The sequence below is a fragment of the Trichoplusia ni genome, chromosome 20 (genome assembly GCF_003590095.1).
Source record: "Trichoplusia ni isolate ovarian cell line Hi5 chromosome 20, tn1, whole genome shotgun sequence".
Classification (NCBI taxonomy): Eukaryota; Metazoa; Arthropoda; class Insecta; order Lepidoptera; family Noctuidae; genus Trichoplusia; species Trichoplusia ni.
The window spans coordinates 851,551-873,716 of NC_039497.1; the positions used below are offsets into that span (position 1 = coordinate 851,551).

At 48.4% G+C, this 22,166-nt stretch overlaps 1 protein-coding gene across 1 annotated transcript in view; it reads left to right on the forward strand.

Moving 5' to 3' along the window:
* Positions 1 to 22,166, forward strand: part of LOC113503925 (pecanex-like protein 1) — a 29,532-nt gene that overhangs the window by 2,737 nt on the left and 4,629 nt on the right. Inside the window, exons 2-19 of the mRNA XM_026886068.1 lie at positions 2,186 to 2,349; positions 2,614 to 2,729; positions 2,824 to 7,532; positions 7,839 to 8,003; positions 8,610 to 8,754; positions 9,107 to 9,273; positions 9,710 to 9,866; positions 10,230 to 10,355; positions 10,538 to 10,654; positions 11,004 to 11,156; positions 11,795 to 11,991; positions 12,317 to 12,486; positions 12,734 to 12,907; positions 18,584 to 18,793; positions 19,301 to 19,484; positions 20,116 to 20,285; positions 20,755 to 20,888; positions 21,617 to 21,730. Of these exons, the coding sequence (XP_026741869.1) occupies positions 2,186 to 2,349; positions 2,614 to 2,729; positions 2,824 to 7,532; positions 7,839 to 8,003; positions 8,610 to 8,754; positions 9,107 to 9,273; positions 9,710 to 9,866; positions 10,230 to 10,355; positions 10,538 to 10,654; positions 11,004 to 11,156; positions 11,795 to 11,991; positions 12,317 to 12,486; positions 12,734 to 12,907; positions 18,584 to 18,793; positions 19,301 to 19,484; positions 20,116 to 20,285; positions 20,755 to 20,888; positions 21,617 to 21,730 (7,372 nt within the window). The remainder of the gene's footprint in view (positions 1 to 2,185; positions 2,350 to 2,613; positions 2,730 to 2,823; positions 7,533 to 7,838; positions 8,004 to 8,609; positions 8,755 to 9,106; positions 9,274 to 9,709; positions 9,867 to 10,229; positions 10,356 to 10,537; positions 10,655 to 11,003; positions 11,157 to 11,794; positions 11,992 to 12,316; positions 12,487 to 12,733; positions 12,908 to 18,583; positions 18,794 to 19,300; positions 19,485 to 20,115; positions 20,286 to 20,754; positions 20,889 to 21,616; positions 21,731 to 22,166) is intronic.

Consider the following 22,166-nt stretch of genomic DNA (forward strand, 5'->3'; position numbering starts at 1 on the left):
TCAAATTTCTAATTAACCGTTAGCTAATTAGTGAAGTTACCTCATGTGCTGAAAAATTATGCAGGTGTTCATATAAAAATATCCCATTTAGATCTTGATACACAGTAGTGTCTTAAGCGAAGTTCAATTCAAGATGTAACGAGTATCTTCTATATTTATAGCTTTGTTTTGGAAGCACTCAAAAGCTTACCATGTTTATAAATCATGTCTGTAGTTACCTTGTTTGTTGTTAGGTATTAATATTTTAACTGACTCACTTTAAATATAGCACCTAAATGAAAACAATGTGAAACTAATTGTTACCTTTGTTAGACTACTAATATTTAGGTACTTTTAATAGTTTTGTACATAGTTGTAATGTTTCCATATCCTCATACATACATATCACATAAATAATCTTTGCAATAATTTTTACTTTTAAAATTGATCAATCTTTTTGTGCAGGATATATGGTTGTTTGTTAATAGAGGTGAAAGAAATTTGTAATAGATTATAACATAAACACAATTTACACACATTTTTCTTTTACTATGCTTTGTTGAACTTCACATCTAGGTTTGAAAGATTCTTCTTAATACTGTATTGTTTGAGAGACTGATTTCTTGACTTCCACTGTATAATGAAAAGCAATAGAGTAAAAAAATATTGTAACCCTTAGTATTGTGTTAAGCCTACAAGTTCACTGAAGCATGAACTATGTAGACAAAACCAAAGAAAACTGAATGGTTTCTTAATTAAGCTTATCTGTATCATACACTAGGAAGCAGTGAAGGGTAAACACATACATTACACAGGCAATCATGTTGTTTGACCTTTAAAAATTGCCATTCAACACAATATTTAAATTATATGAAAGTAATAAATAGAAAAGAATATTCTTTATTGCACTAAATCATTTTAGGATCAATGTACCTGCATAATTGTTTTAAATGTATTTGATGAGTTTGCCAAAGTGAAGCTGTCTGTTTGTTATACTTTAGAAAGTGTATGGACCAAGGACATAGACAGCACCTTACAGACAAAATTGACATGCATAGTTCAAAGCTACTTTTATATGGGTAATACCAGTGCCGACAACTTTATTTTATTTGTATCATAATGACCTTCGTAATGGCCTCACAGTGCCTTTCTCAGTCTCAAGATTGCTTTATATGCATGGCCAGTTGACACATAAGATAATTATAAATTCATTTCACAAGTTAAATTTCTAATGCTTTCACTATAATATGTTAAAGTCACATTATATCTAACTGACTATGATTGTGCCCTGTGATTTAACCCATAAACCTTAAAACCTCTGACTATTTTCTTTCACTTCACTTTTGAGTCCAATTTATATGTATGCAAAGCCATTACTTACATAGTAAATGCCTTAAAAAAAAATATCCACCTTACCCCCAAGAACACATTATAATTTTAAAACAATTCCCACTTTATGCAAATGGTAGGTAATTTATCAATGCGTAAATAATTGTAATGAATGGTACTTAATTTAATAATAAATAAATATAAAGAAGTTTCTCTAACAAATTCGAAAGTCGGAGTTTATTATCAGACTAGGTTAAGGCTAATTGAAAACTTACAATAACTGCCTAAATTACTAAACCAAATTAGGCATTCCTTTATTCATGTGAACACGCAATTTCGTTAATTATTTATCATGTAGAACTAAGTGTATTTAGTGTACTAAATCTAAGTACTTAACTCTTCGAAATATTTACTACTTCTTAAAATGTATGTTTTGTAAATGTACGTAATGTATGTTTTGCGTTTTAATGACTGTTCATAGTTTAAAAAACTCATAAAAATCGAAAATACTTAAAGTTAAATAAAGCCGAATACCAAATTATAAAATAAGCTTTGATGACTGGACATGTTGACTTCAATGGCAAATGAAGTGAGGTTTAAATGGGTGCCAAGTTCAATGGGCAGTTCTGAAGTTTATTTATAATATAATATAATCTTGTAATTTAGGATAATAAATTGTTTTCTAAGGTCTGACTTGGCTAGTTCTCATAATTATTATGTTCAATGACTAGTTTCTACCAGTAAGCCAAATTTTCGGAATAACAAAACAAGAAAATCCACGTAACTGGTTAAAAACTTGCTATAGTATCGTATATGAAAACTAGCCAAGTCAGACCTAAGGCTTCAATAGTATATAATTTATCAAAAATTCCCCCAGTACTTTCCGCCGGCGAGTCTTGGTTGGATAATATACTGCGCGCTAGTAGCCCTGCTGTTCGCCGGCTTGAAGCTGCTGAACCACGGCCTGCACCACATGTACGATACCACTGAGTGCATCATCGTGCAGCCGCCGACCGACCCTCACGCCACTGACAACGCTGCGTAAGTAACAATAAGTCTTTTGTTGAATTGTTAATTGTGATAAAAGGATGATTTACAATTGTAAATGCGTTACCGTAACCTTTCCCACCACTTTAAGCGACAGTAATTTTTTTAGTAAATAGCTAAATTTAAAAAACACTGAGATGTATAAAGAGATGTTAAAAACTGTTGATATGTTTCAACGCGAATTAATTACGATTTTTATAACGGCTACCTAAGTATTCATTTCAACTTTGTATGGTTACTGATTTATTTACTCAACAGGCCTGACGAGGGCATGGAAATGCAGATGCTGAAGTTGGGCGGCATGGCGGCGGCCGGCAGTGATAACGAGTCTGTTACTTCCTTGGAGTACCACAAACCCAACAACAGTACCATAGGTAATGTCCTGTTCTTAAAAGATACAATTAAGAATGTGATTATTCTGTTCTACATGAATAGGTACTTACACAAACATTTTTCTTAATATTTCAGATTTAAAGGTTGATGTCCATCGAAAAAACAGCTCCGAATCAAGCATAGAAGACAGCGCTATATCTGCTAAACAGACAGAAGTTGTAGCAACCACCAAGTCCGACCTCTGCGTGGCTCAGGCCGCGGAGATGCCTGGCCCATCAAAACCCCGTCCAGCCAACCGAAGCCGATCAAGATCCGGCCACAGGAGGGAAAGAGACCACAGGAACGCTAAACGCCGATCACAAGCTAACCGAATCGACGAACTTATTGTTGAAGCTGCCCGAAACTCTAGATTGGATAGTTTGCCCGTTCATGTGCTAGTCGACGAAGGCCCTTTTGCCAAAGTCAGTAGGCGGTACCACGAGTGCCCACATCGACGCGGTTCGAGTAACAAAGACTTCTTCAAAGAGTGGCTGTATTTAGACGGCAACGAAGCGGCGGGAGAACCTTACCAGTCCAAGTTCGCTCGCCAGCTCAGTTCCGATTCCAGAGATAATTCTGAGCCCAGTGTCGGTCCTCCATCCCCTAAGAAGCGAACAGCACATCGCCGGAGGTACTCAAACTATCCCGATGAAAGCTGCACTAAGTCTGCCATGGCTTTAGCGACGGCCCAGTCTTCCAATATGCGAAGGAATTCCAATTCCACCATGTCTACAATTCAACTACCGCTGCTGAATTCTACCGCGCAACTCGTATCACATATGAGGCGACATTCTAATAATGCTGACACTGGTTTCTTTGCAAGTGTTGAGCTTGGAGAATACATGATGGTTAAAGCCGAAGCTCCGGTTGGCGAGACAGAGAAGAGCAAAAGAAAAAGTTCCGGCTTTAGAAGAATAAAGAGTGCTGCGCTAGAAATAGGATGCCCACCCCCTAGTGTCTCGAATTTATCACCCCATCCAAACAGTGCTGAAACGATAGGTGGTCAGATGTTGAAGAATCCTAAAAGTGCTGTGATTCCACCACCTAGTAAAAGTTTAACTCGTGGCCCACATTTAAACCTTTACCCGAAGAACGATGCTGGAGAAGGATGTAGCTATCCTTATCTAACATACGGCTCAGAAATTGTGTACCCAATAGCCGAAATATCTGATGAAATGCAGACATCCCAAAAAGAAACAGATCTCGATTCCAGTGGGGAGAGTTACAGTGATTATGATGATGAGAAACAGTTTAGAGGCTTCGATTGGGATGCTGAGCAGTCGCCTGCAATGCGCTCGAGTGACTCCGAGTTCGAGAACAACGGCTCCCGGTCACCGCTACTCGACAGACCGTCAGACGTTCGTGTAGTGCGCAGCAAAACACACGCAGACGGCAAGAAACATTGCTGTGATAGACATTCAAACAAACATAACCCAGATTGCCCCAATGACAAAAGCAAACCTATAAGACTGAAAAAAACACAGCCCAAGCCAGAGCCACAGTGTGAACCCAAACGCCCCGAGAGAATCCCCTGCTGTGAGTGCAAGACCAACCACTTTATTGGTGACTTTTTCGACAAAGCTAGTGCGAGCTCCAAAGACTTGTTAATAGAAAAATCAAGCTTAGAATCTAACGAAACTCAAGACCAGTCAGATAAAAAGGTAGAGGAAAAGAAACTTGTTGAAAAGAAACTCTGGGACCACGATATATTTAACTCTAGCAGTAGTAGTGAAATAAATATAAATGGGTCGCCGGCAGGAGGTATAGTCGAAAGGAGCGCAGCCCCTGAGACGGAGGAGTCGCAACTGACTTGCGACAGCAAGAGTGCTGACGAGAGGAGCGTGTACAGCCTCGACTGGCTTTTCGAAGAGTCTGAGGAACCAAAAGCTGGTTGCTGTAAGGAAGCTGGAGCGTGCGCGCTTCCAGAAGAAGTCATATGTCAAAAACTAGTCAATGCACTTGGCGAATCATCATCTAACGTTCCAAAAAACTTGGGCGCTATACCAAAGCAGATAAAAAACTTAGCGCGTTCGCGAGCTTCCTCCCAGAAGGAGAACAAGAAGAGAGATTCTAAAAAGGAAAAAGATGAGAATCAAAATGAAGAAGTCATTCTCTTCGACGCGGTGGAAGCTCAGGCTGCTTTGGTACAAGGGTTGGAATGCTTGTTTGCGGCGACGAACGCCAACACGGTGGTTATGCCCCCGCCCAACAGGGACGAGAGGTCGCGGAGCCACAGGCAGAGCATTCGTGGTGAGAGAGAGAATTCGCACAAAACCAGGAAACGGTCCATAGAAGAAGTAGCACAAACATCGACCAACACCCTTCTCCCAACATCAATGCCTTTGTTGGCGGCATTCCTCAATTCTAGGGTTGATTTTGGACCTTGCTGCGTACCCGCGTACGTAGCGAACAATGAGGCTGCTGCCCCTCAAAACGTGCAAGCACCTGAAGAGGGACAGAGGCTCAGGCCCCTGATGGATAGAAACCACAGAAATCGCGTCAGAAAAATAAAACGTTCGACGCGCCAGAGAAATAATCCCTCCTTGCAAAATAACCCAGATAAGAAGGATAAGCCCCCTGCTCTTGACAACCCAAATAATTCCAACAATGTTCACTTTGCGACGTCATTCGACGACACGACTGATGGCGCCATACACTGCTTTATGGACGAATACGGCAACTGGATGTCGTATACATTCGACAAGAACAGTTCAGGCCGGGCGCAGGCGCAGCCGATCCCCTTGCCAGAGAAGGAAGATGGAATGCGTATCAACAGGGTCAAACCCATTGACAACCCTGAACACTCACAAGAAACAGCTGGCGAAGGCAGCTGTGGCTCTCTAGAATCCGAGGCTGGGAACAGCGAAAGTATAGCGAAGACGAAGCGTGGAGACAGCATTGACCAAAGTTCTTCTAACCAGGGAAGTAACAACCCACTGTTGTCGAGCAACAACAATGTCTCGACTGTTGTTCCTATTAACACTAATAATACTAATAAACGTTTCTACGTGTTTGACGGAGGGACCGGCACCCACACCGATCAACCCAGATCGCCCGTGGCTTACGTCACCGATAGCTTACTAGAACAAATAGAGGCCGAAAGACAGTCGCGTATGGGACTGCCGAGCATGCACATAAACTTTCTTATGAACCAACAGCGGGCGCAGCAACTAGCCCAGCAGCAGCAACAGCAGCATCAACCACAGCAACAACAGCATCCACAGCATCAGCAACATCAGCAACATCAACAACATCAACAACATCAACAACATCAACAACATCAGCAACAACAACAACATCAACAGCAACAACAGCTGCAGCAACACACAATGAACAACACGTCCGAGAACACTTACGCTAACATACCAAGTCTAATGCCCTCTATAGGTGAAGAAAGCGTAGAAATTAATCTTAGGAGTAAATTCTCAAAACTTTTGGATGATATGGAGAAGGCAAATCAGCCGAAACCAAAGAGTTACTACAAATTCAAACTGTCAAAATGTTTTGAATTAAAGGTGTCTATGGATAGATTACAACTGATGGCTTTGTTTGACAGGAATCTTACGTTCAGGGAGACTTTTGTCACCATATTTTTGGCTGTGATGGTAGCCATTTTGGGCTCCATGGTTTTAAACCTGGGTTTTTACAGGGACATATATGCGTTTTGGTTTTGCTTCATAATGGCAGGAAGTCAGTACTCTTTACTAAAAAGTGTTCAACCGGATTCAGCGTCGCCAGTTCATGGTTTTAACAAGATGGTCGTGTTTTCTCGACCGGTTTACTTTTGTATATGCACAGCATTATTGTGCGGGGTGCATAGCTACTTAGAACAGACTGCCCCATTGACAGACGAACTACATACACGGAGGAAACGAAGTATGGACGTGATCAAACCGATTACGATATACGGATTTGAGATGAACGAACGAGATTTTTTGGGTATAATTCAAGAAATTCTTTCAAAGTTCTTACTGTTTTTTCCTTTGGCGTTCAGTTTGGGGCTGTTCCCTCAGGTCAACACGTTTCTCATGTACTTGCTGGAACAGATCGATATGCACGTGTTTGGCGGTAACGCTACGAGCAGCCTGAGCGCCGCCGTGTACTGCGTAGTGCGATCCGTAGCAGCTATAGGCGTGCTCTACGGGTTCGCCTACAGCGGACTAGTGGAAGGCAAGAAATCTCAGCACCAGAAACACAACATACTATTCTCCATATTCTGTGGGCTACTCGTCCCTATAGCTTACCACCTGAGTCGTAGCGCAAGCGACTACACGTTAATCTGGAACCTAATCAAAAAACATTTACTTCCACCTGAGTTGTACGTCATACACAACCCTGAATGTTCTCCAGAACTGGAGAAAGGTGACCCAAACACTTTGACTGACGATAAAAAGAATAATTCAGAAAGTAATATATCGAAACAGAACTCGATTGGGAGCTCAGCGTCAAAAATAAACTTTAGTTCGGAGACCAACATCGCCAAGCAGAAACGTTCGCAAACTTCGAGCGTGAGTTCCTTGAAGATGGACCCTAGAGGGGGGGATACGATGAACTCGACAACGTCGTTAAAACTCGATCCACCTACCGAGGATGATAAAACACAAGATACCAATGCTAGTACTAACGTCAAGCAAGATGCGGACAAACCTGATGAGGACATGGAAGATCCCTTGCCCAAGAAGCTGCAGGCGACGGTGAATGCGCGACTGAAGAATGACGTCATAGTGTGCACGTTCCTCGGGCTGTTCGTGTTTGGATTACATTGTACGACGGTGTTCACTACGCTGAGACCGCAGTTAAATACGGTGAGTTAAATTATTTGCTTTGAGATATTTAGTTAAGTCTTCGAAGCTACTGATAGATTTAGCAATACATGCTATATTTGAAAGAAAGAAAAATACAAATGATTGCTACATAGATTAGAAACGACATATTAAATATTAACTTGTTCTTGTGGTATTGCCAGTGTGAATGTCAAATATAGTAGCAAAAACCTTAATGTTTTGTGTTATACCAGTGAAGGTATAACAGACAAGACATTCACGAGTTTTATTCCCATTTAAAACCCGTTCTTTCTTCAGTTGACTTAACATACTTTTCTCCTTTCCCAGGTGCTATGGATAATCGCGGGCATCCTGGGCTGGGTGCTACACTACCTGACCCCCCAGCTTCGCAAGCAACAGCCGTGGCTGTGTCTCGCGGGACCCGTGCTCAAGCAACACGAACACGCGCAGTTCGAGGTCACGGAGCCGGCGAGGTTAATGTGCTTTGAGAAGGTAGGTCGAATTTAATGTAAGGGGATAATTATTGCACGGATAACCGAAACTGGTTGAAATTACCACGCCAAAACCATTTTGCGGATCGTGTCGCGGGTTCATTTGTGTGATTCACGAATGTTTGTTCTGAGTCTTGATGTCCTTGTGCATGTGATTTATGCATGTTTGGGAAACCCCCCTCGACACAAGGATTAAATTCCTAAATGCAGGCGTCGCTTTTGTTAATATTAAAAATAAAATAAATTAAGACATAAATAAAGGGGAGAGTGAATTTTCACTAGTAGAGGGGTTTTTCTGACCTTCTAGATAATGCAGTAATTTTGTGTAGAATTAAGCCTTTGAACTTTTTGTTTAAGTCAGCTTTGTTTAAAAACCTGCATTTCCTTAGTATGATTGATGGTTATCTGATTGTTTTTTTGTGATTTATACAATTATAGTTTAGTAAGTATGCTAAAATTATAAGTCGTGCACAAGAATCTGTGTCTTTGAATTACAGCCACTATACAAAAAAGATATATTACAGTACTACGGCGAGAATCAAATTCTAGACTATGTAAGAAACGCACAAAGTTTTCCCAATCACCTGTAACTGTATAATCTACTCAGATGTTCGTGTACCTGTGCTTCCTGGAGCGCAACGTGTTGTACCCGGCGGTGGTGATCGCGGCCACGACGCAGGACGCGCCCGCCATCGCCGCCAAGTACGGGGACGCCGTCGGCGCGCTCATCATATGCGTCTGCGCGCTCAAATGTGAGTCATCTTACAATTGTTGAAATTGAATCATTATATATGATTATATGAATCATCGTTTGAAAACGCTGGAGTTGAGATTTCGTATCTCACTACCCGGAGAAGAAATGACGAACCAAATGTTACAGAACAATACTCTGTTTTCGCAGATAAACCGTGTAGACGGTACGTTTTGTGGGGCATAGATTTAAAAATATCGAGTAAAAAAACGTAATCGTAAAACTTAATAAATAAATAATAAAATATTACATTTTGTAAAGTTTTTCAGTGAAAAACCTAGTTTTTGGATTTCCAATACAAACTTACACTATAGAGGCATATAGATCAAAATCCTTTACACATTACTCAACAGGTCTAAGAAACGCCTACTCTGAACCGGACTCGCAGTACCTAATCCTAGTATTCGCTGTACTACTGTTCCAACGGGACCTGAGCAGTCAGAAGATATCGGAGACGTTTCTAGTGGACTACTTTATGACGGCCATCATATTTAGCAAGGTGTACGAGTTCTTGCTCAAGGTGAGTGCTTGCAAATAATATGAGGTCGAAGAAGAGTCGTTCATGCTATACAATAATGTGTAAGAAAGAAATAAAATAAAATTATGACCCTAATGTATGAATTTACATTTTTTTCACCCCCGACGCTAAAAGTAGGGTGTCTGCCTGTCTGTCTGTGGCATCATAATATTAGCTCTCGAACAGATTAAATAATTAAGTTGGTTTTGTTTTAAAGGTAGATTATGTGGGTTGTTAGACTTGTTTGAACGAAATCGCTAGACTCATTTAAAACTTGTGAGGGGGGGGGGCAAAAGTTTTTGCAGTACTTGAACTTCTAATTGTACCACGTTGTAAAATGTTATGAGTATAACACTTTCAACTATTTTTTGTAAACAACTGTCAACTCAAGCTGGCACGTTCGCAAAAACTAAACTAAGTTCTTGTATGTGTGGTACAGATCCAGTTCGTGGTGACGTACATAGCGCCGTGGCAGATCACGTGGGGCAGCGCCTTCCACGCCTTCGCGCAGCCCTTCTCCGTGCCGCACTCCGCCATGCTGTTCCTGCAGGCCGCCGTGTCCGCGCTGCTGTCCTCACCGCTCACGCCGGCTCTAGGTAGGTGGCATCATTATAAGGTTGGGAAGATCCTATTTAGTATAGAATAGGATGGATAAAGGTTCAAGCTGCAGGACACCATCGGTGCATTTACCGATCTTAGGCAAGTACCATGAAAGCGGTGACAGCCTTCGCTACAATTGACTGAAGTTGACCCCTGAAGTTGGGTTGTTAACACGCGACCGGTATATTTTCAGTGTAATATGATCGACAGCGTGATACGGGCCTTACCATCGCACGCGGCGAAAGGATAGTGAAAACACATACTTAGGAACTCTTGCGAACATCTATCTCACGAAAGTTGATTAGTTGACATTATTTCTATTTATAATTTAAGATTTAATAAATCTTCTTTGCCTACAGGTAGTGCCATATTTATGACGTCATACGTCCGTCCAGTCAAGTTCTGGGAGCGAGACTACAACACGAAGCGCGTCGACCAGAGCAACACCAGACTGTCATCGCAACTTGAGAGAAATCTTGGCGCTGGTAAGCATTTATTTATAAAAAAGTGTATTATCCTTATTATATGCCAAGTAGAATTTTACTTTCTATTCCCTGCACGGACCAAATTGTGAAGTGCACAGATTACCCTTAATCTGCTTAGTGCACATTCCATTAGGCTAGGTCAAACATAAATGCGCATGTACTAATGAGCCTTTATGTTACAGATGACAACAACTTAAACTCGATCTTCTACGAGCATCTGACTCGTTCTCTACAACACTACCTATGTGGAGACCTCATGTTAGGCCGATGGGGTCAAGTACAACAAGGCGACTGTTTTGGTAAGTCAAAAGAATCACATAAAGATGTCCTTATGATTTATAGCTACTAGTGATGATTATTGTATTGTGACGATTTATTTCTTTGAGTAATTTTCAAGTAAAACTTCTTTAATCGTGAATTCGAGGTAACTGGACGATAAAGCCACAGAAGTTCGTTACGGCAATATTGGCGTCACGTTTCTGTACCATCCGGTTTTAAAATATCTTTGATTTTGTCAATAGATAGTTTAAAAATCAATCAATAAAAAAAAGGTTTAATTCCATCGCGTGTGACGGTTACTAGTACTCTTAATTTTTTGGCTGTATGTAATAAGACTTCATGAACTTACGAAACTATTTTTTCTTTCAGTCTTAGCATCGGACTACCTGAACTGTCTCGTGCACATCGTAGAGATGGGCAATGGTCTAGTGTCGTTCCAGCTGCGAGGTCTTGAGTTCAGAGGGACGTATTGCCAGCAGCGAGAGGTGGAAGCCATATCGGAAGGGCCTGAGGAAAGTAGCGGTAAGTTTTAGAGTAGACAAATTATTACGTGCTTTGGGCGAATAGCGTAAATTATGATTTTAAATTTTCGTGTTCGTGATACAGAGTTGCCATGGTCTTAATATCGAAATGAATGAATGATTGTCTTTGTGGTATCTGAAAGCTCTGATAGTAAAGTAGGAATTATAAGAGTGTGGGGATTTACATGCAAAGCAAGGCCACTTGCATCTGAAGATGCTACTGAAAAGTTGTATTCTTATCAAAAATATTCTTCATACTCTACTCTACCATAGAATAACATCAGTTCCATTAATTACGTAAGAGTAGAACGATCATCGGTAATATCAACCTAGCTTAGTAGCGTGTTGCGTGGTACAGAGGGCGTGTGTGGGACTATTGCATCGTGGCACCATGTAACTATTTATTTGTATCCAATTCTGTATAAATGTGGTTTTTGCCTCTACCTAATTTGAATCTACCTAAGTGCTAATGTAGTAAATACTGTAGAGGATGTATGAAGAATGTGTATTCTATTGCGTGTTATTTGTCTAAAGTTTTATAAATAATGTATTAGCGTCCAATTGATGTTATGTTTGAAAATGTATTATTTGATTCTATGTTAATGAATAAGTAATTGGTACACGTGTCCCGTGGTCCAGAGGGCGTGTGCACGGGCGTGTGGTGGTGCGGCGGGCGCGCGCTGTCGCCGGGCGCGGCCTGGGCGCTGCGCTGGCTGGCGTGGCAGCTCGTCAGCGCGCGCTACGTGCTGGAGGGCTACTCCGTGTCCGACAACAGCGCCGTCACCATGCTGCAGGTCTTCGACTTCAGGAAGGTGCTGCTCACCTACTACGTCAAGGTATAAACACGGAATTATCTTTTGCTGTACCTGACCAAATGTTAGCCATCTAAGCCTATATTGTGGAATGCAATAAAGAATTGAGTATTGAGTAACTGTTACACCAAAAGCTGTGTAGACGATGCGAGCAATACCATGCAAGTTGCCAAACATTGCGTTGCCGCGCAGCTCGGATATCTAAAGTGCTATATGATCGCCAGCAATGTATAATAACTTACGTTGTGTTTGAAACCTTTTTCGATTTACAACACTAATTTACTAGTACTACTCATTTTAACTAATATTTTTATAACATGTATAATGTTACGTGTGCGTTTTCTGACAGAGTATGATCTACTACACAATCCAGTCTGCTAAGCTGGAAGAGTGGCTAGCGTCAACGACAATAGCGGAAGCTTTGAAACCTATGAACGAAAGAAACTTCGTGGATTTAGATCCTATATTCAACGTCAATCTTGATGAAGACTATGATTTCCGAGCTTCGGGGATTACCAGGTATGTTAGATATTTTGTCATTTTTTGCAACTGCTTGGTATACTTAATCATTGTTTAAGTTGTTCATATTTGCTGTCGCTTTTGCTGATTCTTATACTCATTTCTATAACTGAGCTTAGAAAGAACTGTGTTGAGATCAAAAATTGATCACTGCCTAAACATTTTGCGTATTGCCTGTGTAATTATTTATACAAATCCCATGACTGAGACATATAATTCTGTGTAACACAAAGTACCTCATGTTCAGGAGTCGTTTCTGCGCGGTGTACGGCGAGTGGATCGCGCACTGCGGGGCGCGGCGCGGCGCGAGCTGGCGGCGGCGCGCTGCGCAGGCGCAGTCCCCGCTCACCACGCTGTGCTTCGCGCTCAGCCTGCTCGGCCGCCGCGCGCTCGCCGCCGCGCAGCATCTGTCCGCGTCCAGGTAACTAGCTGTGTGTAGCAAGTGCGAGCTGGCGGCGGCGCGCTGCGCAGGCGCAGTCCCCGCTCACCACGCTGTGCTTCGCGCTCAGCCTGCTCGGCCGCCGCGCGCTCGCCGCCGCGCAGCATCTGTCCGCGTCCAGGTAACTAGCTGTGTGTAGCAAGTGCGAGCTGGCGGCGGCGCGCTGCGCAGGCGCAGTCCCCGCTCACCACGCTGTGCTTCGCGCTCAGCCTGCTCGGCCGCCGCGCGCTCGCCGCCGCGCAGCATCTGTCCGCGTCCAGGTAACTAGCTGTGTGTAGCAAGTGCGAGCTGGCGGCGGCGCGCTGCGCAGGCGCAGTCCCCGCTCACCACGCTGTGCTTCGCGCTCAGCCTGCTCGGCCGCCGCGCGCTCGCCGCCGCGCAGCATCTGTCCGCGTCCAGGTAACTAGCTGTGTGTAGCAAGTGCGAGCTGGCGGCGGCGCGCTGCGCAGGCGCAGTCCCCGCTCACCACGCTGTGCTTCGCGCTCAGCCTGCTCGGCCGCCGCGCGCTCGCCGCCGCGCAGCATCTGTCCGCGTCCAGGTAACTAGCTGTGTGTAGCAAGTGCGAGCTGGCGGCGGCGCGCTGCGCAGGCGCAGTCCCCGCTCACCACGCTGTGCTTCGCGCTCAGCCTGCTCGGCCGCCGCGCGCTCGCCGCCGCGCAGCATCTGTCCGCGTCCAGGTAACTAGCTGTGTGTAGCAAGTGCGAGCTGGCGGCGGCGCGCTGCGCAGGCGCAGTCCCCGCTCACCACGCTGTGCTTCGCGCTCAGCCTGCTCGGCCGCCGCGCGCTCGCCGCCGCGCAGCATCTGTCCGCGTCCAGGTAACTAGCTGTGTGTAGCAAGTGCGAGCTGGCGGCGGCGCGCTGCGCAGGCGCAGTCCCCGCTCACCACGCTGTGCTTCGCGCTCAGCCTGCTCGGCCGCCGCGCGCTCGCCGCCGCGCAGCATCTGTCCGCGTCCAGGTAACTAGCTGTGTGTAGCAAGTGCGAGCTGGCGGCGGCGCGCTGCGCAGGCGCAGTCCCCGCTCACCACGCTGTGCTTCGCGCTCAGCCTGCTCGGCCGCCGCGCGCTCGCCGCCGCGCAGCATCTGTCCGCGTCCAGGTAACTAGCTGTGTGTAGCAAGTGCGAGCTGGCGGCGGCGCGCTGCGCAGGCGCAGTCCCCGCTCACCACGCTGTGCTTCGCGCTCAGCCTGCTCGGCCGCCGCGCGCTCGCCGCCGCGCAGCATCTGTCCGCGTCCAGGTAACTAGCTGTGTGTAGCAAGTGCGAGCTGGCGGCGGCGCGCTGCGCAGGCGCAGTCCCCGCTCACCACGCTGTGCTTCGCGCTCAGCCTGCTCGGCCGCCGCGCGCTCGCCGCCGCGCAGCATCTGTCCGCGTCCAGGTAACTAGCTGTGTGTAGCAAGTGCGAGCTGGCGGCGGCGCGCTGCGCAGGCGCAGTCCCCGCTCACCACGCTGTGCTTCGCGCTCAGCCTGCTCGGCCGCCGCGCGCTCGCCGCCGCGCAGCATCTGTCCGCGTCCAGGTAACTAGCTGTGTGTAGCAAGTGCGAGCTGGCGGCGGCGCGCTGCGCAGGCGCAGTCCCCGCTCACCACGCTGTGCTTCGCGCTCAGCCTGCTCGGCCGCCGCGCGCTCGCCGCCGCGCAGCATCTGTCCGCGTCCAGGTAACTAGCTGTGTGTAGCAAGTGCGAGCTGGCGGCGGCGCGCTGCGCAGGCGCAGTCCCCGCTCACCACGCTGTGCTTCGCGCTCAGCCTGCTCGGCCGCCGCGCGCTCGCCGCCGCGCAGCATCTGTCCGCGTCCAGGTAACTAGCTGTGTGTAGCAAGTGCGAGCTGGCGGCGGCGCGCTGCGCAGGCGCAGTCCCCGCTCACCACGCTGTGCTTCGCGCTCAGCCTGCTCGGCCGCCGCGCGCTCGCCGCCGCGCAGCATCTGTCCGCGTCCAGGTAACTAGCTGTGTGTAGCAAGTGCGAGCTGGCGGCGGCGCGCTGCGCAGGCGCAGTCCCCGCTCACCACGCTGTGCTTCGCGCTCAGCCTGCTCGGCCGCCGCGCGCTCGCCGCCGCGCAGCATCTGTCCGCGTCCAGGTAACTAGCTGTGTGTAGCAAGTGCGAGCTGGCGGCGGCGCGCTGCGCAGGCGCAGTCCCCGCTCACCACGCTGTGCTTCGCGCTCAGCCTGCTCGGCCGCCGCGCGCTCGCCGCCGCGCAGCATCTGTCCGCGTCCAGGTAACTAGCTGTGTGTAGCAAGTGCGAGCTGGCGGCGGCGCGCTGCGCAGGCGCAGTCCCCGCTCACCACGCTGTGCTTCGCGCTCAGCCTGCTCGGCCGCCGCGCGCTCGCCGCCGCGCAGCATCTGTCCGCGTCCAGGTAACTAGCTGTGTGTAGCAAGTGCGAGCTGGCGGCGGCGCGCTGCGCAGGCGCAGTCCCCGCTCACCACGCTGTGCTTCGCGCTCAGCCTGCTCGGCCGCCGCGCGCTCGCCGCCGCGCAGCATCTGTCCGCGTCCAGGTAACTAGCTGTGTGTAGCAAGTGCGAGCTGGCGGCGGCGCGCTGCGCAGGCGCAGTCCCCGCTCACCACGCTGTGCTTCGCGCTCAGCCTGCTCGGCCGCCGCGCGCTCGCCGCCGCGCAGCATCTGTCCGCGTCCAGGTAACTAGCTGTGTGTAGCAAGTGCGAGCTGGCGGCGGCGCGCTGCGCAGGCGCAGTCCCCGCTCACCACGCTGTGCTTCGCGCTCAGCCTGCTCGGCCGCCGCGCGCTCGCCGCCGCGCAGCATCTGTCCGCGTCCAGGTAACTAGCTGTGTGTAGCAAGTGCGAGCTGGCGGCGGCGCGCTGCGCAGGCGCAGTCCCCGCTCACCACGCTGTGCTTCGCGCTCAGCCTGCTCGGCCGCCGCGCGCTCGCCGCCGCGCAGCATCTGTCCGCGTCCAGGTAACTAGCTGTGTGTAGCAAGTGCGAGCTGGCGGCGGCGCGCTGCGCAGGCGCAGTCCCCGCTCACCACGCTGTGCTTCGCGCTCAGCCTGCTCGGCCGCCGCGCGCTCGCCGCCGCGCAGCATCTGTCCGCGTCCAGGTAACTAGCTGTGTGTAGCAAGTGCGAGCTGGCGGCGGCGCGCTGCGCAGGCGCAGTCCCCGCTCACCACGCTGTGCTTCGCGCTCAGCCTGCTCGGCCGCCGCGCGCTCGCCGCCGCGCAGCATCTGTCCGCGTCCAGGTAACTAGCTGTGTGTAGCAAGTGCGAGCTGGCGGCGGCGCGCTGCGCAGGCGCAGTCCCCGCTCACCACGCTGTGCTTCGCGCTCAGCCTGCTCGGCCGCCGCGCGCTCGCCGCCGCGCAGCATCTGTCCGCGTCCAGGTAACTAGCTGTGTGTAGCAAGTGCGAGCTGGCGGCGGCGCGCTGCGCAGGCGCAGTCCCCGCTCACCACGCTGTGCTTCGCGCTCAGCCTGCTCGGCCGCCGCGCGCTCGCCGCCGCGCAGCATCTGTCCGCGTCCAGGTAACTAGCTGTGTGTAGCAAGTGCGAGCTGGCGGCGGCGCGCTGCGCAGGCGCAGTCCCCGCTCACCACGCTGTGCTTCGCGCTCAGCCTGCTCGGCCGCCGCGCGCTCGCCGCCGCGCAGCATCTGTCCGCGTCCAGGTAACTAGCTGTGTGTAGCAAGTGCGAGCTGGCGGCGGCGCGCTGCGCAGGCGCAGTCCCCGCTCACCACGCTGTGCTTCGCGCTCAGCCTGCTCGGCCGCCGCGCGCTCGCCGCCGCGCAGCATCTGTCCGCGTCCAGGTAACTAGCTGTGTGTAGCAAGTGCGAGCTGGCGGCGGCGCGCTGCGCAGGCGCAGTCCCCGCTCACCACGCTGTGCTTCGCGCTCAGCCTGCTCGGCCGCCGCGCGCTCGCCGCCGCGCAGCATCTGTCCGCGTCCAGGTAACTAGCTGTGTGTAGCAAGTGCGAGCTGGCGGCGGCGCGCTGCGCAGGCGCAGTCCCCGCTCACCACGCTGTGCTTCGCGCTCAGCCTGCTCGGCCGCCGCGCGCTCGCCGCCGCGCAGCATCTGTCCGCGTCCAGGTAACTAGCTGTGTGTAGCAAGTGCGAGCTGGCGGCGGCGCGCTGCGCAGGCGCAGTCCCCGCTCACCACGCTGTGCTTCGCGCTCAGCCTGCTCGGCCGCCGCGCGCTCGCCGCCGCGCAGCATCTGTCCGCGTCCAGGTAACTAGCTGTGTGTAGCAAGTGCGAGCTGGCGGCGGCGCGCTGCGCAGGCGCAGTCCCCGCTCACCACGCTGTGCTTCGCGCTCAGCCTGCTCGGCCGCCGCGCGCTCGCCGCCGCGCAGCATCTGTCCGCGTCCAGGTAACTAGCTGTGTGTAGCAAGTGCGAGCTGGCGGCGGCGCGCTGCGCAGGCGCAGTCCCCGCTCACCACGCTGTGCTTCGCGCTCAGCCTGCTCGGCCGCCGCGCGCTCGCCGCCGCGCAGCATCTGTCCGCGTCCAGGTAACTAGCTGTGTGTAGCAAGTGCGAGCTGGCGGCGGCGCGCTGCGCAGGCGCAGTCCCCGCTCACCACGCTGTGCTTCGCGCTCAGCCTGCTCGGCCGCCGCGCGCTCGCCGCCGCGCAGCATCTGTCCGCGTCCAGGTAACTAGCTGTGTGTAGCAAGTGCGAGCTGGCGGCGGCGCGCTGCGCAGGCGCAGTCCCCGCTCACCACGCTGTGCTTCGCGCTCAGCCTGCTCGGCCGCCGCGCGCTCGCCGCCGCGCAGCATCTGTCCGCGTCCAGGTAACTAGCTGTGTGTAGCAAGTGCGAGCTGGCGGCGGCGCGCATGCGCAGGCGCAGTCCCCGCTCACCACGCTGTGCTTCGCGCTCAGCCTGCTCGGCCGCCGCGCGCTCGCCGCCGCGCAGCATCTGTCCGCGTCCAGGTAACTAGCTGTGTGTAGCAAGTGCGAGCTGGCGGCGGCGCGCTGCGCAGGCGCAGTCCCCGCTCACCACGCTGTGCTTCGCGCTCAGCCTGCTCGGCCGCCGCGCGCTCGCCGCCGCGCAGCATCTGTCCGCGTCCAGGTAACTAGCTGTGTGTAGCAAGTGCGAGCTGGCGGCGGCGCGCTGCGCAGGCGCAGTCCCCGCTCACCACGCTGTGCTTCGCGCTCAGCTGCGGCCGCCCGCGCGCTGTCAAAGGCGACTTCGCGCAGCATCTGTCCGCGTCCAGGTACTAGCTGTGGTGTTGCACAGTGACAGCTGGTGGCCGCGTGCGCCGCAGCTCCGCGCTAGCACCCGCCATTGCTTCGCCGCTCAAGCCTGCTCAGGCCGCCGCGCGCTCAGCCGAACCGCGCAGCATCTGTCCGCGTCCAGGTAGACTTTAAGGTTCAGGTTTTGCAATGCTGGCGGCATTATTTTATATTGAGTACTGGAAATATAGAATGGTAACATTGACAAGTTTTCTGGTCTAAAATTCTAGCTAAGTGACGTTAAATCAAAACTTATAAAATTGTTATTGATCCTAGTAAGTTAATTAAACATAATATTAAGTGCAACTATCAGCGCAGTTAAAAAGAAATAAAAACAACGCTGATACATTATATTTCTTGTAATTTTCTTTCTTAAAACATTAGACACACAAATTGCATTACAAAAAATATAATGTATCAGCGTTGTTTTTATTTCTTTTTAACTTTTAAATTACAAAAAATAGTTTCCAATCGGCGACGGGAACAGAGTTGGGCCCAGGGCTCTAGTGAGAACATTCGCATGAAACTCCTGAATTCATATTACCTTTATGAATGGTACGTGCAGGACCACTTCATGTTCCCCGAGGAGTACTGCAGCAGCTCGGCCCTGTACTGCGCCATCGCGTCGCACGCGCAGCGCCTCGTCATCTGCCACGAGGCGGCGCCCGCCTGGCGCTACAACGTGCTGCGCGGGGCCCCGCATCTGCTGGCGCTCAGGTAACTGTAGCGACACTATCATCATGTTATATACATACTATGATATTTCAAATTGTGGGCTTTATAGTGGTTTCTTCGTCTGCCCGTGACCATGATACCAGCAAAGGTGTCGAAACGTCGCTAACTAAAATCTAAAATTAAACCGCGATAAAATCCGTAAAAGTAGTTTCATTGTGAGCTTTTGTGAAGCATAGTATAAATTAAAAAAAAGTATTGAATTAAACGACGGATATGTTTCAGTGGTATATTTGATTTATTAATCTTTAATGTTGTTTCACATAGGCTTTGTATGAAAGTTATGGAATATTGTTTAATATATATAAATCTGTTAACGAGTGGGTTAAAAAAGCAAAAAAAAAATAGTTGAAAAACTCGAATCACCAACAAAACTACCCCTTAGGTATTTTGTACGGGTGATGGTTTTTATTACAGCTAAACACCCTAAAAGAAAAGATGTTTTTCTCTCTATTTAGATACACTTCCTAATTAATTAATTATTTGTCCTAGACACGTAATGGACGAAGGCAACGACGACTACAAGATAATAATGCTGAACAAGCGTCACCTGGGTTTCCGCGTCATCAAGCTGAACCGCGAGTGCGTGCGCGGGCTGTGGGCCGGCCAGCAGCAGGAGCTCGTCTACCTGCGGAACCGGAACCCCGAGAGGGGCTCCATACAGAACGCCAAGCAGGTCTGTACCAACATGTCTTACTATTGTGATAATACTCATATTTAAAAGAGGCAGAGGAACTCGCGGCTATGCTATAACCGCATAAGTGAATCGGTCACAGGTTAAGCTACGGTTGCTTGACGCTGTTATTCCGTAGATGAGTGACCATCTTTGCCATAGCGAGTTCCTCCGTGTTTCCGAAGGCACGTTAAATTGTGATCCCGGCTGTTATTCCTACATCTTTGACAATAAGTACTACACTCATGTATAAGAAAGAGACAGGATTACATGGCCTGTTGGTTTTGTTAGTGGCCTTCACTGCTATATCAGAGGTCGTGAGTTCGATGGGTAAACAAAAAAAACATAGAATCGACCCCAAATAAAAACTACGGACCCAAACTTGATAAGTTTCTTATTGCACGTAATGACAACTATTAATTTCAATAATAAATAATTATAATCAACAAAATTTATTCATCCAGTCTGAACTTCTGAGGTGGCAATCGTATAAAAAAAAATACAGGCGTATTTAGATCTTCCACCTTTTTGAAGTCCTTTGTCAATGGAAATACTTCAAGAATGAATTATTATCACTATCTTAAAACACCACCTAATATTGTACACCTGATATTGATGCATTTTTTTCTCTTAGGCACTCCGCAACATAATCAACTCGTCCTGCGACCAGCCGATAGGCTACCCGATCTACGTGTCTCCCCTCACCACGTCATACGCCGACACTTCACCACAGTTATGCTCACTGCTGGGCGGCCCGCTCACCGTGTCCGCGATAAGGGCGCGTCTGTCAGCTGCTTGGCGACGGTAAGTACACGATTATGTGCTTTATGACAGTAGGTTTAAGGTGGAAATTTTGATGATTGTGAAGTGATTAGTTTTTAACGTGAAGAAATTTTTTTGTTATAACAATGTTTTTGTGAAAATTTATGATTATATATGAATCATGAATGAGTACTGGTTTAATACAATGTTATTCTTCCACATGTCTAGAAGAAGTGTTAAGGATATTTTCAGCTACTTTGGAAAAGAACAATACTGATAAATTAATGTTTTATAAGTGCATCAGTTATCATTTATAGACATTCCTATAAGTGTTAAATAGTTACAGCTGTCTAGCGAAACACACTTATTATTAAAATTTACGTTATAATATTGGTACCAGCATCACACTGCACAGTTTATTGCAGATTTATGTCAACACATTATTATAAGAGTGATCTAAAACCTTGGTTAGTTTATTCATTACCCGTATGTGTAACTGTCTCGTCCGCAGCATCCGTCGCCGCTGCGGCGAGGGCTGCAGCAGCGGCGGCGGCGCGGCGGGCGAGGCGGGCGCGGCCGAGGCGGGCGCCGCCAGGAACTGCACGCCCCGCCACAACGCGCTGCATCTGTCCAGGACCTCGCTGGGTGAGCCACTACCTCTAGCTTACAGATCTTATACAAATGAGGCGTGGTTATCGTATGGTTGATGTGTTACTTGCTGTCAGAGTTTAAGCTGCTGGGGAGGTGCGGAGTTTATTTAAAACTAGAATAAGTTAGGCCTATACTTATTATACTTTTAAATCAAATACCACTCACTCTAAGGAATTTAATCCTCGTGTAACATTCGAGGTATAGGCACAATAACACCTAGAAGTAGAATAAGTTTTGCGTCATCACACAAACGCTTGTTCTATGGGGTCGAAACCGCGTTATGTCGCATACTGGGGGGTTTGGTAAGGTGACCACAAACATTCGGCTCTCTGCGCACTGCACTATCGATGAAAAGAACTATTCACTTTATATTATACAATGTCGACTGACCAAACAGAGACTTGCCATTCATATTTTAAGTACTGTTTTTGTGCATAAAAATAACAGCTTTCTCCAAGAAAGCAAGAGACTACTTCGCAAAAAATAGCTACCAAAATTCATCAACCGGTTTTTTTGGCCTCTTTTTAATTTTTAAGTATTTGCCGGGTTCATTTAATATCAATACAGTTACATAATATAGTGAGTGTATTATGTAAATATTTTTATTTTGATATTATGCATGTTTTTATAACATCGCCTTCGGCCATCTGTTGTGCTGTAATTTACAAATAAATAAGTGAAATACTAGACTGCTTGTTACATTCTGTTACTGTTTACTGCAGCGGGCACACGCGGCAGTCTGGCGAGCGCAGGCAAGCCGACGTCTTCCACACTAGCGTCACTAGCCGGGCTGCTGCGAGAACATTCTCATGAACGGACCACGCACGACGAAACTGGTACGTTATACTTTCTTATATTATTCTGCTCTTCAGCCGATCTTAAAAAAGAGGAGGTTCTCATTTCGTCTGTACTTTTTTTTATTGTCTCTAAGTCCATTATGTATTTTTCGTTTCATTTTATGTGAAATAGCTGTCATTTGGTTCTATCAAAATTTCATCAAGTGTGCTTCAATTGTTTTTAGTTGAATAGGGTTGTACGTGTTTGTTCTTTAAAAATAATATTATTTTCGAGTATTTGCAAAAATCCTCTTGGCATCCGTACAAGTAAAAAAATATCGATTCTTCCTTTTGAATCCGGTGCATTTTGTATCTTCACTAGAATAATTGGCGCGTTATATATGAACACTTACATTAATGATTATATGTTGGATAAGGAATAAAAAAATATTTTTTGTTTCTATTTGCGCTAAAATCAAAGGATTAGATATCTTGA